The sequence below is a fragment of the Ornithodoros turicata genome, unplaced genomic scaffold (genome assembly GCF_037126465.1).
Source record: "Ornithodoros turicata isolate Travis unplaced genomic scaffold, ASM3712646v1 ctg00000850.1, whole genome shotgun sequence".
In the NCBI taxonomy this organism is placed as follows: Eukaryota; Metazoa; Arthropoda; class Arachnida; order Ixodida; family Argasidae; genus Ornithodoros; species Ornithodoros turicata.
The window spans coordinates 450,360-463,292 of record NW_026999405.1 but is presented as its reverse complement, the minus strand read 5'-3'; the positions used below and the strand labels follow the sequence as shown (position 1 = coordinate 463,292).

The 12,933-nt window shown below is 46.4% G+C and overlaps 1 protein-coding gene across 1 annotated transcript in view; it reads right to left on the bottom strand.

Moving 5' to 3' along the window:
- Positions 1 to 274: 274 nt before the first annotated feature.
- Positions 275 to 12,933, bottom strand: part of LOC135375297 (O-acyltransferase like protein-like) — a 30,605-nt gene continuing 17,946 nt past the window's right edge. The window contains exons 9-15 of the mRNA XM_064608036.1: positions 12,113 to 12,278; positions 11,295 to 11,374; positions 9,141 to 9,260; positions 6,246 to 6,366; positions 5,886 to 6,069; positions 4,032 to 4,174; positions 275 to 756 (exon numbers count right to left, since the gene is read on the bottom strand). Coding sequence (XP_064464106.1) covers positions 493 to 756; positions 4,032 to 4,174; positions 5,886 to 6,069; positions 6,246 to 6,366; positions 9,141 to 9,260; positions 11,295 to 11,374; positions 12,113 to 12,278 — 1,078 coding nt within the window. The 3' untranslated portion in view covers positions 275 to 492. The remainder of the gene's footprint in view (positions 757 to 4,031; positions 4,175 to 5,885; positions 6,070 to 6,245; positions 6,367 to 9,140; positions 9,261 to 11,294; positions 11,375 to 12,112; positions 12,279 to 12,933) is intronic.

Here is a 12,933-nt window from a genome sequence, read left to right as displayed (position 1 = left end):
TCTGTCGGTCCCACTTCATTGTCACCTCTGCCGCAGCAAGTGTGTCAAGCGCGGCGCTCTTTAACTTACCACCAGAGGCCACAAATTCAGAGTGATGACGTAAGTGAGCACGTTGCCTGGATGTTATGTCTTCTGTGGTCTTCTCACCTGTCGGTATCCGTGAAAGCCATCGCAGCCGCTTTTTCCTCGCGCGCTTTCACCATCATATTTCCACGAAAGACATACACACACACACTGACAAATACAATAATGGCACTGGCAGAATGTCATTACAGGCTGTACAAAAAAGTTATTTTATCGATGACCTTTGACATTCTCAAAGCGTTACTATAATAGAAAGACGAACTTGCGTCTCACTTATGACAAGAAATGACGATATGAACGAGAGCATATCTCGTTATCTATAACCGACTCGAACACTTTTCTTTTTCTGTGTATGGCGCGATACGCAGCATGCATATGGTCCATCTCGTTGACACACTGGTGCTCCCCTCACACTGGGGCGGAATCCGTCTTCCTGGTTCCGACGTCATTGGTACGCTCTTGTTGTGTAGTTGTGTTTAGTGGTCTCTTCCTCTTGGTGAGTGCTGCGACAAAGGAACTAACATTCTGGCCATAGACCTTGAGGGAAGAAGGCCCATGGAACTTGCTTGCGACGAGGAGTTTTCCCAGTTCAGCAAAGGGTCTGTCGACGCACAGGTACACACCGAAGGAAAGCATGGCAGTCAGCGCATAATGTGCCAGGAAAAGGTGTATCTGCAAGAAAGGAAAAAAAAAAGTATGTTGAAGTCGAGTAAGTGCTGTTGTGGCGACCTGTAGACGGCGACGACGACGACGACGAATCGACTTCGCTGCGGCGCCCTGCCGCACTAGCCACTCAGTTCTGTCGGCACCAGTCACCCACAGTTACTCACAATCGCGGTCGGAAACAGAATATCACTGCGCGCAGAGCTAAAGAGAGGCTCCCACAGGTCAGGCCCCTGTAACATGCTCCGGTTGATTTGCCAGTATCACGTGACTGAGATTCAAAACGGCAGTTCGTACCTTCTCGCTTGCGCACCTTCGTCCTACGTCTTCATCTTAGTTGAACTGTGTGCAGCTGCGAATTGACGGCTTGATGATGATGAAGAAATGGCTAGGTAGCAGGCAAGCCGGTGAAGATGATCCATTATGTAAAACCCCGAGACTAGGGAAGACGAAAGGACAGACACAACACGAAGTCTCACAGTTTGAGACTTCGTGTTGTGTCTGTCCTTTCGTGTTCCCTAGTCTTAGGGTTTTACATTATGCAGGCTTGATGATGTCATGTTTTGTTGAAAAAGTTGGGTGCAGCGGGCTTACTCGTGTGTTATGATGTGTGTCTCTGTGTGTTGTACTGTTTCTCGACCCAGATATCGGCCAGTTTATCAGATTTCAGAATGTTGTCGTCACTTGAAGCCATGTTGAACCCGTCTGATTTTGAGCACAGTGGCAGCAAAGATAAGCGAGCAGCGTAAGTACTTTGCTTGGCTGAGACTACTCGACGTATTGCACGCACGGACATGAACATATTCGGCCCAACTGTGCCTGGTTGGGTAAGGCATAAAAGGATGAACGTGGCTCCAACCAAGGTTAGCTCAGAACAGAGGGTCCCGATGTTTCGGAGCCAACTTTACTCCTTCTTCAGGGATGACGGCGGCCATGGTGCAGCAGGCTTTATACCCGACGGTTCATAACCGACGGGCTCAACTAGGAGCGTTCTCGCGAAATCACTCTCATATAGTCGATAAGCTGGGCACCAACCTTGAAAGTGATCTCGCGTGAAGGCACCTAGTTCAGTGGTGGCCTATCCAATCGACCCCTGGAAACCTGAACCGGTCCTTGGGGACTCAAGCATATATACTCAAGCGTATACAGTATATAGTAGTAGCTTATACAGCGTATACGAGTATATACTCAAGCGTATATACTCAAGCATATACGTCAACGTACTATGTCACGCGAACTCCAAAACAATGAACCGTCGGTTATAAAGCCTGCTGCACCCTGGGCACCGTCAACCCTGAAGAAGGAGCCAAGTTGGCTCCGAAAAGTCGGGACCCTCTGTTCTGAGCTAACCTTTGTTGGAGCCACGTTCATCCCTTAAACGAAAGGACATGGTAATGTAAAACATAACGAGAGGATAGAGAGGTAGCAAGCGAGCTGGTGGTATAGATCCATAACTTAAAAACCCGAGACTAGGGGACAAAAAAGACAGATCTTGTCTGTGTTTGTCGTTTTTTTGTCCCCTAGTCTCGGGTTTTTAAGTTATGGATGTAAAACATGTTCACTGTTAAGAATAGACTGTGTGCGCACTTTACAAGCTCGAACTTGATCACAGTTGTTAGCAAACGCGACAGTTAGGGCGATGTATACGCAGCGCTTATTAATGTTTTCTGCCCTGTGGAACATTTCCCTCATCTCCGGTCAGGACTCGTGTGGAGGAACACCACCTCCTCTACAGTTGGTGACCCGAACTACGAACACCACAGTTCGGTGAATAATTGGCTCTCTCCCATCCCAAATTTCGTAAGGACCACCGTCACCAGGCATCGGGATACGCACACCTGCTCAGGAAGCAGAGAGGATGGAGCTATAGGGCCGCCTCGTGAGCCACCGAGCACGTCTCTCCACCGGGGACTCGTAATGGGAGGTATACGCTCTCATCCTACAAGGCACCCTTCGGCTTTGAAGCCCCGTACCGGTCGCAGTTCGCCGTGGTCCCACACTCTTAGGACGCGCACCTACATCATGATGGTACACCCCGGCATCACCAGCGGCTGTTCAATGAGCAACACGCTCCGCTACCGGTCTCTGTACGTCGCTGTCCTTACGCCCTGGCACCGCACATGCGTCAACTCGGCAAGGCTTTCCGGAAGACGCTCTCGGAAATGCCTTATGATTAGGGATGTGCCAACCGAATCCGCGAATCCTCGAATCCACATATCCTAGGCAGGGATTCGAGATTCGGGAATCCGAATCCCAGTGCCCAAAAAGCGAATGGTATATTTAAAAATCCACCGACCGTGTTTGCTCGTTTCTTTTTCGAATTGGCGCCTCTGGAGTCCGCTAAAAGCCTCATTGACCGACAGGTGTTGTCTTGTTTCTTTGTTTACATTGCTCTCGACTGTAAGAGTTCAGGCAGGAACTGTTACATTACAAGTTTAAAAGTAATGTGGTTTTGCTTTTGATTGTTGCTTTAGCTTTATGGAAATAATTCAGACTCGAGCACTTATGTATTTCTTGTAGTCGATGAGCAATATGTTAAATAAATTAAGAACTATATGGGTATACATTCTCCCGAAACTGAACTATCTTCTTTTTTTCTGAACGCTCTCCAGTAGAAGCTTTTTTTTTCGTCTCTTTCTGAACTCTTTTTAAAGAAAGGATTCGAAAGATTCGTGGATTCGCAGAACCTTCCTTGGATTCGGATTCAGATTCGGATTCGCAAAATTCTGGATTCGTCCTATCTCTGCTTATGATGATCCCATCTTCCTGTTATCACCTGACACGACGCTTGGTGACGCGTCAGCACAATGCACAGCGCACTACACCACCAGCCCCCGTCGACCCGCTGCTGACGCGCCGGCTACCACGAACTCAAGCCGTTCGCCAAGCTGTCCCTCGTCTATGTGCCGTCGACACTCCTCCCGTCTTGGTATCGACGCGGACCTCAACCGCAAGCACCGTTCCGCAACTACGGGGGGGGAGTGATGTGGCGACCTGTGGACGACGACGAATCGACCCTGTTGCGACGCGCTCCCGCACTGGCCCGTTGGGACATTTCCATTATCGGTGGTCAAGAATCGTGTGGAGGAAGACAACCTCCTCTACACTGTACCGTTCAAGTGATGTGGACATACATTTAAGCGCTGACTAATAACTGAACTGTGTCGATCCACAGTGATGGACTGTAATAAAGTGGGGGTGAGCTGCACTGGGAGTCGCACTTACTCGTCCTCATGGCAGGAGCATTTGCCATAGACGTATGCACACCTGAAATGCTCACTTACCATATCATAGTGTGAAAAGAATGTGATGTGCCTGTTCTGAGCTTTCTGCGAGATGATGACCAGTGGATGAAGAAGAAGCATTGTGTAACTGAGTCGGCCAACAGCTTGAAGGGGTCTCCAAGACAGGCAGCTGTTTAGGAGCCCTAAAACCAAGCGACGTGTAAGCATGAACTGCTGTGCCGTCCAGAAATATTCAGAAACGTAGCGTCAAAAGTAATGCGTGTATTGAATTCCCTCTCTTATGCCTCTTTTATGTTATATAGTACGAGAGTATAAGACGCAGTGGAGATACGTAGACGGGCAGCGGTCATCTTTGTAAGTTTTTACCACGATGACTTTCAACCAACGTGATCTACACCTTCTAGCATTCTTTCAAGTCATGGTACACACTGAGAAGAGAACTTCACCCCATAACGAGCACTGTTCTGCATGATACAATTACCGCTTCTGACACGAGGAGAGAGCGGAGCGTACGACTTTTTCTGACAACTACACTCCGAAAACCGAACTTTACCAAATACACGCTGCGCAGCAAGTATTGCCGCGAATATCTGGGATATGACTTCCGATTCGAAGAGAGAAGGCGGCGTACGCCCCCTTCTCTCTTCGATTCAGAAGCGATATTCCTGTTGTTGTCATTCGTGGCAATGGTTGGCGCGCAGCGTGTTATGCGGTGAAGAATTATGCGGAGGTTTTTAACAGTGCCACGAAATCGCTACGAAAAAGGCGGTCGGTTCCTGTTGTCAACATATGAGGAATGAATACGACGTCATACACTTAATGACAGTTGGTTCTGAGCTCGTTATTCGGTTACGTTCGATGTTTGAAGGAGAGCTGTAGGTTCCGTTTACGAATACGCATATTCACAATTTTATATTTCATCCAAGATTCTTTATGCGGACAGCGATTATGCAGTTTCCCACAACACAGTTCCGTTGCTGCCGCCTTAGGGAGCGATATATGACTTGGTGACTGGTATGATTGGGCTGCATTGCATACGTATAACTTCCAAAGCAGCAAAGAATCATGAATTACATTCAGGAGATTCGCACTCGGTTATTAGAATACTTGTTATCCAGATTCAGTATTTATCCCGGTACTGATGCAGATCCAATTATTTATTTGTACGTGTAAATCCTTTATCAGCAGTGAACAATCTAATCAACCTATCTATATAAATACTTGGAACAGGTGGTCGGGGTCACGGAGACTGCCTTGGGACCCCTAATTTGTTGATAGCGTGCGTCGTACGTCTTTCCGTGATATTGATGAAGCGATCTTGATCGCCACGAAAGAGCGCATGCCCCGGGTATTCAGCGAACCATGAGCCGTAACGGTACCGTTCTATGGCTTGCCCTCAGCGTATCATCTGCCGTAATTCTGTTTCAGGGGTGTAGGCTCTGAAGCTCGTAGACTAAACAGGAATTTTGGTAATCCTCATTTTCATTCATTTCATTTCGTCGAAACTTGTTCATTTAATAGGGAATTTGACTTTCTTGACAATGGCAGAGAAGTGTCGTAGGTTAATCATGCGCTCTAAGACGGAACTTCACTGCAAAACATGCTTCAAGCCATCCATTGCACAGGATGATGTCGCTCCCAATTTGTAGAAAGGCGTACGGCTATTTGTGACAATCACCGTAAGTGCCTATGCACCACCACCAACACCAGTATTAAGCGTTACCTCCCTTTTACTATCATGTACCATGAGCCGTAGCCTTAACTTTACCTAGTCTATATCCGAACAAAATTACCCCATAATAATAGGATCATCGAACAACATTACAATTAATGCCGCGATAGCAGCAAAATAAAAAGGAATACCGGCTCGTGACATAGTACTATGTGCCTTACATGCGTGCTTTGTAGCGCATGCGTACAGCAGCCATCCTACTGCTAGTGCCCAGAATGTCCTGTGGAGAGCAGCGTAGATCCCTGCAGCTGCTGCACCAGCCCTGGTTAGATTCCACGTGTATCCGCAGTGCAGGACGACTGTGGAAGTTGTCAAACATGCCACCCAGCCGAGAACTTGAGCCAGCTATCGCAGGAAAAACATTGGTACTGTTACGTGGTAGGCACTGTCAGCGTCAACTGTACAGCACCTATGGCGTACCATGGGACGCTTTCTGTCTCTATCAGTTTCTCTAAATTATGTGGCCCATCCAAATATTCTACAAGTTTCCATCACATGTGGCACCGGTATATCAGGCTTACCGTCGACAGTCTACTTTTGTTCGATTCTCGTAACACTTGTCCCAGAATGATTCCAACACAGAAGGCGCCAATATGGGCATACGGCTTGTGGTATATCCACGTTGAAACCCTTTGAACCTCCCTGGAATTGAAAGCATGAATTTCATCCTATCATTTCTGGCGGCTAGAGCCTTGGTGTGTATAATGATACCAGTCAGTGAAAATGACTGAGCTTCAATCATACTAATACCTCTGAGACACGGACACGTATGAACTCCTTTCCGTTAGGGGTCCTTTCCAGCTGGAAAGGACACCTTCGCAAAAGGAGTTCGTGCCCGTGACACACGGCAAGAGCGAATTCCTTTTGGTGTTTCGTTTGAAAAATATATCCGGAGATGTCGCGCTAGATATTTCCATTAGAACCAGTCTATACGTACGACATAGTAACAGCAAACATAATAATATGACCAATGGAATTTTCCTGGATTTTCCCGGTGGTTCCTTCGGCTGTATATTATTTGTATGAATGTGTTATATGAACGAATGAAAATAAACTGATTGATTGACTGAATGAATTCAAAATACGTACTACAATTGCAATATCTGCACGCAGACTGGGAGTGCTTGAAAAATGAAAACACGGTGTAGCCTTCGTTCGAGAGCATTATTGTCGTATCGCTCTTTGTTCCAGGCAACGCCATACGCCTTTACAGATGAAAAGGAGATAGCCGATCTCAGTTTCCCAAAAGGACCGCCTCGTAAAAGGAGATTCTCCTTTGCCGTGTGTCACGTCACGCAACGCGTTTTTGCTAGGTGTCCCTTTGTGTAAAGTAGTTTAAACGCGCCCCTGTGTCAGGAGTATAAAAGCCGTAAAAAAGCAGACAGGCAGTTTAAGTTGACGGCTTAGCTTAACAACTTGTTGCTTGTAAACCTCGCGCAAAGAGTCAGAAACGTGACCGAGATTGCCTAATATTTTGAATTTCCAATCGAAATTATGGTAAAACGGTTCGTGGCGACGTCAGGTACCAGATAATCAGACAGTTCGACGGCGACTTACTTGCTGGTCCTGATGGCTACGTAATTAACCCCTTTCATTTTAGAAGCAGTGTTGTCAGCATGCAATGTAGTTTTCTGCGCCTTACTCGACGACCTGTGCTGGTGACACAATGTCGCCCGAAAATTCTACAATCTATCTACATCTAGTCTACAGTCTAGTGCAGCGGGCACGAAAATTGTGTCGTAATATTATGCATGTAATATTTCACCTGTACTGCTCTACGGTAACTCTAAACTTGGTCATACTCCTTACCTTTATCAACGATAATGTTAATGTTGTAAAACAGAGTGAAATATTACTATACGCTGATGATGTCAAGAATTTTCGGGCCGTGTATCCAACTGTATCTCACTGTAGGGGGACATCGCCCCAATTGATGAGTGGAGCAAATTAAGTTAACTCTCCTTGAATGTCTCAAAAACTAAAGTTCTATCTTTGGGAAGAAAGCGGACAACATTGTTATATGACTATTTACTGCTTAGTGGGACTGATACATCGAGTAGAGGCAGTACGTGAGCTCAGTGTGATGCTTGATAAGGGACTCAAATTTGATCAGCATGTTTCTTATCTTTGCCGCACTTGTATGAGGACGCTATAGGGCTTATAAATCTTGTCTCTCGAAACTTCTCTCGCGTTAAGTCTCTAATTTGTTTGTGTTGGAGCCTGTACGTACTACGTAGTAAGTTGGAGTTTGTCTCCGTTGTGCGGAATTGCATTTCTAATGATAGGTTTGGGGTATTATGAATATTACCATCTCCTAGCTCAATAATTGGTATGCTATCCCTAAGCGAGCTTCGGTATTTACGTACAGTACATTCTGTCGTAAGATTATACGTGACATTGTTGAAGCTGTTTTCTGTTAGCCTTCATGTTCCATCTACTCGTTCTAAATGTTCTTCTACATTCTCCTCATACTCTCTAGATTTATCTTCACGTATCCCATCCCTAGTCCAGATGCAGTGCCTTTATAATGACTTCAAGTGTAGAGGGAAGTGGACATTTTTATGTGACTCTCATTCTTTCACTTGTTCACTCTCAGACGTTTCAATTAATTAGAATGTATATTGTGACGACCACAACGATAACTCATGTCGCGCGACTCATGTCACGCGCATTCGCATGCTGTCCATTACATCATTGCCATCGCCACGCTGCGCTGTCCGTATCAATATTACAGTGTATCTTCGATGTACAACAGCTTGAGACAAAAGTTTACTGAACACGACACTGGCGTATCTCTTCGTCGATACGACCCCCTGCTACCTATCAGGAAGAGATCGGATATGAAACAGCTATTCTACCCATCTCTCAGTATATCTGTGTGTGTAGGGGGGGGGGATATGTTTATTAAGAAAAAAGGAAAGGTCAGCCAAACGGAGGTAGGCTTGCTATTACAAAAAAAAAGGAAAATGGAAGAAAAGAAAAGGAGAAGGAAAAAGGAGAAAAGGGGAAAGAAAAGAAGAGGAAAAGAAGCAAAGAAAAGGGGAAGACAGGGGAAGGAAGAGGAGGAAGTATATCTGTGTCCGCTCCTCTCTGCTGCTACACAAGGGGAGGCGCCTATCTGGGACATGCATAATGTGCCTCAGATAGGCGCCTCCTCCGATTTTCAACAAATCAATGCACAGAATGATATCGTTCGGAATGATGGTTGGCTAGGCGCGTGCTATGTGCTGAAGTTCTGTTTTAACAGTGAAGAGCTTCGCTACAACGGAGAAATGCGACACTCTGTTGTTCCGTAAACTTTTCTCCCATGCTGTAGCACCGTTAATACATGTTTTGTACTTTGTAGTGATCCACTTCCTAGGCATGTGGCTCTTAGTGGACAGGAATAAATATATAAACAAACAACTAAAGCTTACTTGTAGTTTGGCTCGAATAACATTCCCGGGGGCAGATTTTTGGCGAAAGTCACGACCCCTGTGACAATTGCGCCGGCTGCAACCAATATCACTGCTCCGACAAATCCCAGTTTCATATTTCTGCAAAGAAAGGAGAGAAAGGACGCCTCGATTACCAATGGGTACCCAGGTTTCTCAGAGCCAACTGCGTTGAAGTCTACATCCTTCCAAATCTTCTCCTTCTCATAACTGACACAACAATAAGTAAAAAAGTGGAATCGGCATGCTCGTATAAGTCTGCTCCCTATTCGGGTCAGTGTCCTTCGGTAGGCGCCGGTATAAACCCTCCACGTCGGTCTAAAACGAAAGTTCGCCCAAGAACTGACATACAGCAATTTTTGCAGCATTTTGTGGAAGTAGAATAAGGTTTGTGTCGTTCCTGTCTGTATCTTCGCTCATAGCTTTCTTGATTGTCGAGTTCATCCACAAGTTCGCCTACACGTATATAATAGGATTAGCTTCTAGTTTTGAGAAGGATGACGTCACAAGTCGCTCAATCTAGCGTACGCGTCAACATTCCTCCTCAAAGGTCGACTTCCTCCTCTCCTCACGTCAGGAAGGAACGTGCACAGCTGCTGGGAGACGCCAAACCCCCAAATAACGTCACCTAGTCTTGGAGAAATCCGACACTATGGGGTTTTGAGACTTCTTTTATAAAATGCCAAAGCGCAGAGCGTTCACTGTCGGCATCCATGTTTCCTGTACAGCTTATTTGATCGTCGTTGATTTATACTACAAAAAATACATTAAATAAATATCATTTCTTAGTTTGTAGTGGTACTACAACGTCTAGTTGCACACTTCAATTAAACATTTCCGCTCACTACAAGTGTGCGAAGCTGCGTTCACACAGTCAAGTGGACGCCGGCGAACGGCGAGGGCGGCGACACTGACGTACATCGTACTTTCGAAAATTATGGACGCGAACGGGATAAGCAAGACTTCCGCGCGCACTGGCGAGGTGATCGTTTGTTGTCATGCAGGCCAGAAGAAAAGGAGGCGCCCGAACGCTCTTCGATAGGAGAGAGAAGCGCGGGGCAAGTGACGTGGGGATAGGAGGCGAGCTGTAGTTTCTTTGCAGCCGGGCGAGGGTCACGTTACCTGAATTGCCCAATGAGGCCGCCTTGCACACGCCACCTTGGGGGCCACTCCGGCGCGCTACCACCACACCTCTCCAAGTATCCCGAAACTATGCGTTGGGGGCTCCCATAGAGATGTATGTAACCGAAACCGGAAGGCGAGCGGTGATGTCACGATGGAATGGCCCCATAGGCGGTAAACATCTTCATCAGTGTCGGTGGAAAGCAAAGGGTTGGCGGTGTCGCAGCTAATCTCATAGATGAAATATTATTCACGTTTGCTATGGCAATGTTTACCTCGTGATTCCGATAGCACTACTCAATTCTGCACGTATGCTGAAGATTCGTGCGTACCCAACGCAATTACACGACTGGCCCCGCTTCCTACGGTGGACGCCGTCGCCTCCATCGGTTCGTTCCCCTGTTTGTCATCCCACGTGACTGCACAGGGTTGGCAACAAACGGAGCAGCTCCGCTGTAGTTAGGGGGCCGAAATTCGTCCACTAACACTGTCCATGACCAACGGATGGCTACGCTCGGGCGGTCACGCTCGGGGATAGGAGAATCCCATTGACGGCGCGCCAAGTACGTTCTCTAGAGTCTTCCTATATTAACTGTATGTCCACCACGGACCCTTGTCTTCTTCATAGATTTGATTGGTTTGTCACTGCCGTCCAGTGATTGAGAAGCGACAACTTGAAGGGCGTTGAAAAGTGGGACACCCGTGACCTCTAGTGACCTCTCTGCCGACACCGTTCGTTGCGGCTGCTCGCCATGTAGTTGGTGTGTGCGTCTGCGAATCCCACTGCTGCGATCTCTTCATCAACTAGTTGTCTTGCGACGTAAACCCCAATTATTATTAAATTATCTTCATCAACTGCCATTCTTTAAGTTGGAAGCTGTTATATGGTAGCCCTTGGGCTTTCCAATTCGTTCCATGCTCGTTATAGAGGGCATTTTTATCTATTTGTGTTAGTCATGTATAAGACAATCCAAGTTTGAGTAGCTTCAGTTGGAAGGATATCTCGTACTTTACCTCTGGAACAGTAGAAGTAGAAGAAGGCCCAGAATGAGAAACTGGAAGACGGTCGAGCCGTACCACGTGACAAAAAGGCACTGAAACAAATATATAAAACAATACATAAGATGATTGTTTCGTGCAGCATTGGTCATGTGGTGAAATGTAATATATGTCGTTTTGCGAGCGGCACATAAAGCACTTGCACAAAGGTGTGTGGACGGCGTCCCGAGCTAGCTTTTCTAAACACTCCCTGGTAAAGAGACTCCACATGAGTTGACAAAAACATCTGTTACCAGTAGTTCATCCAGAATCCTTTGCACGGGGTGTTGCAGAAATTTGGGATGTCATTATCAGAGTTATGCCAAACGTATCATTACCGAGATGACATGTGTCTGAAGCCGACATAGCAAGTGCGCCTCTATGGGATGAACAGGTAAAAAATTAGGGGGTGTCCGCACACACATTTGAGGGGTATTTTGGGTGCAGGGGGTTGGGATAAATCATTCTTTAAAGGGGTTGCGATAAGTCATTCCAGGTTATCCCAGATAAACGGAAAGACGGCAGGGCAAATAACGAAACTCATGCGGTGTGTGTGTGTTGGGGGGGGGGGGGTCGAGGTAGCTTGCCGTTGTTGGCCGCACTTAAGTGGGCATCGCCACGACTATAACAAAAAAAAAAGGGGGGAGGGAGGAATTGACGATTTCAAAGTGAGGCAGAGGCAGGATGACCGACACTGTTTTCTTTTTCTTTTTTTCGTGTGTGTTTACTTTTTAAAATGATATTTTCCGTTTCTTTTCCTTTTTTTTTTAAATGGGAAGTTTTACGGGAAATACCATTTGGTCGGCAGTCCAGAAATTGCTGATGAAGAACAGATTCGTCCACCAAACGGAAGAACATCTTCGGATCTCTGCACCAGCGTAATCTTCCCAGAATGGTCCATTGGTCATTAATGGTAACAATAGCAGAAGGGACAGTACTGCCAGAAAGGGCGCAGTCATCCTGCACAGAAATGAGGACTGAGACTAACTAATAAAAAAAATCAATAATAAAGAGAGGAGAGTTCCATGTTCATAGTCTGTCTGAAACAATCTTGCGTAAAGTTTACGCAAACAAACGGACGAACTCTTCATCACTGTAAAACGGGTTGTGTCCTCCTGATACCTTGGTATTTCAGTTTCTGTATTGTTAGACAAAGTGCCGTGTACATGGGGATGACCAAAGCGCGGCACAAATGCCACTTCTTTGCTCCTTAGGACTCGAGGGCTTGACAAGTGAAGGGTACATTTGCTTATCGAAATTTCTGGTACATTGCTCGTTCGTCACTGCATTTCATCATACGGGTGTAGGGCGCCGCACAACACCTAAGACGAGAATCTAGCGCTTACAATAAATTTCATTAAAACTTAAGACAAATGACTATCAGTCTGCAAAGTTTAGAGTTGGCGCAACGCCGTCTTCTATTTTGCAATGCGATCGAAATGGGTAACGCTCGCTAGACTATAACCCCGTATTTCTGACGACCTGAAACGCCAAGGTCTATATCAGCAACAGCTATAATAGATGGCGATGATGACGACATCGGGTCCATTTCCTCCTCACCGCTGGAGGTGCGGTACACAATGTGTTCAAATGTGAGAGATGAGAGATGCGGAAC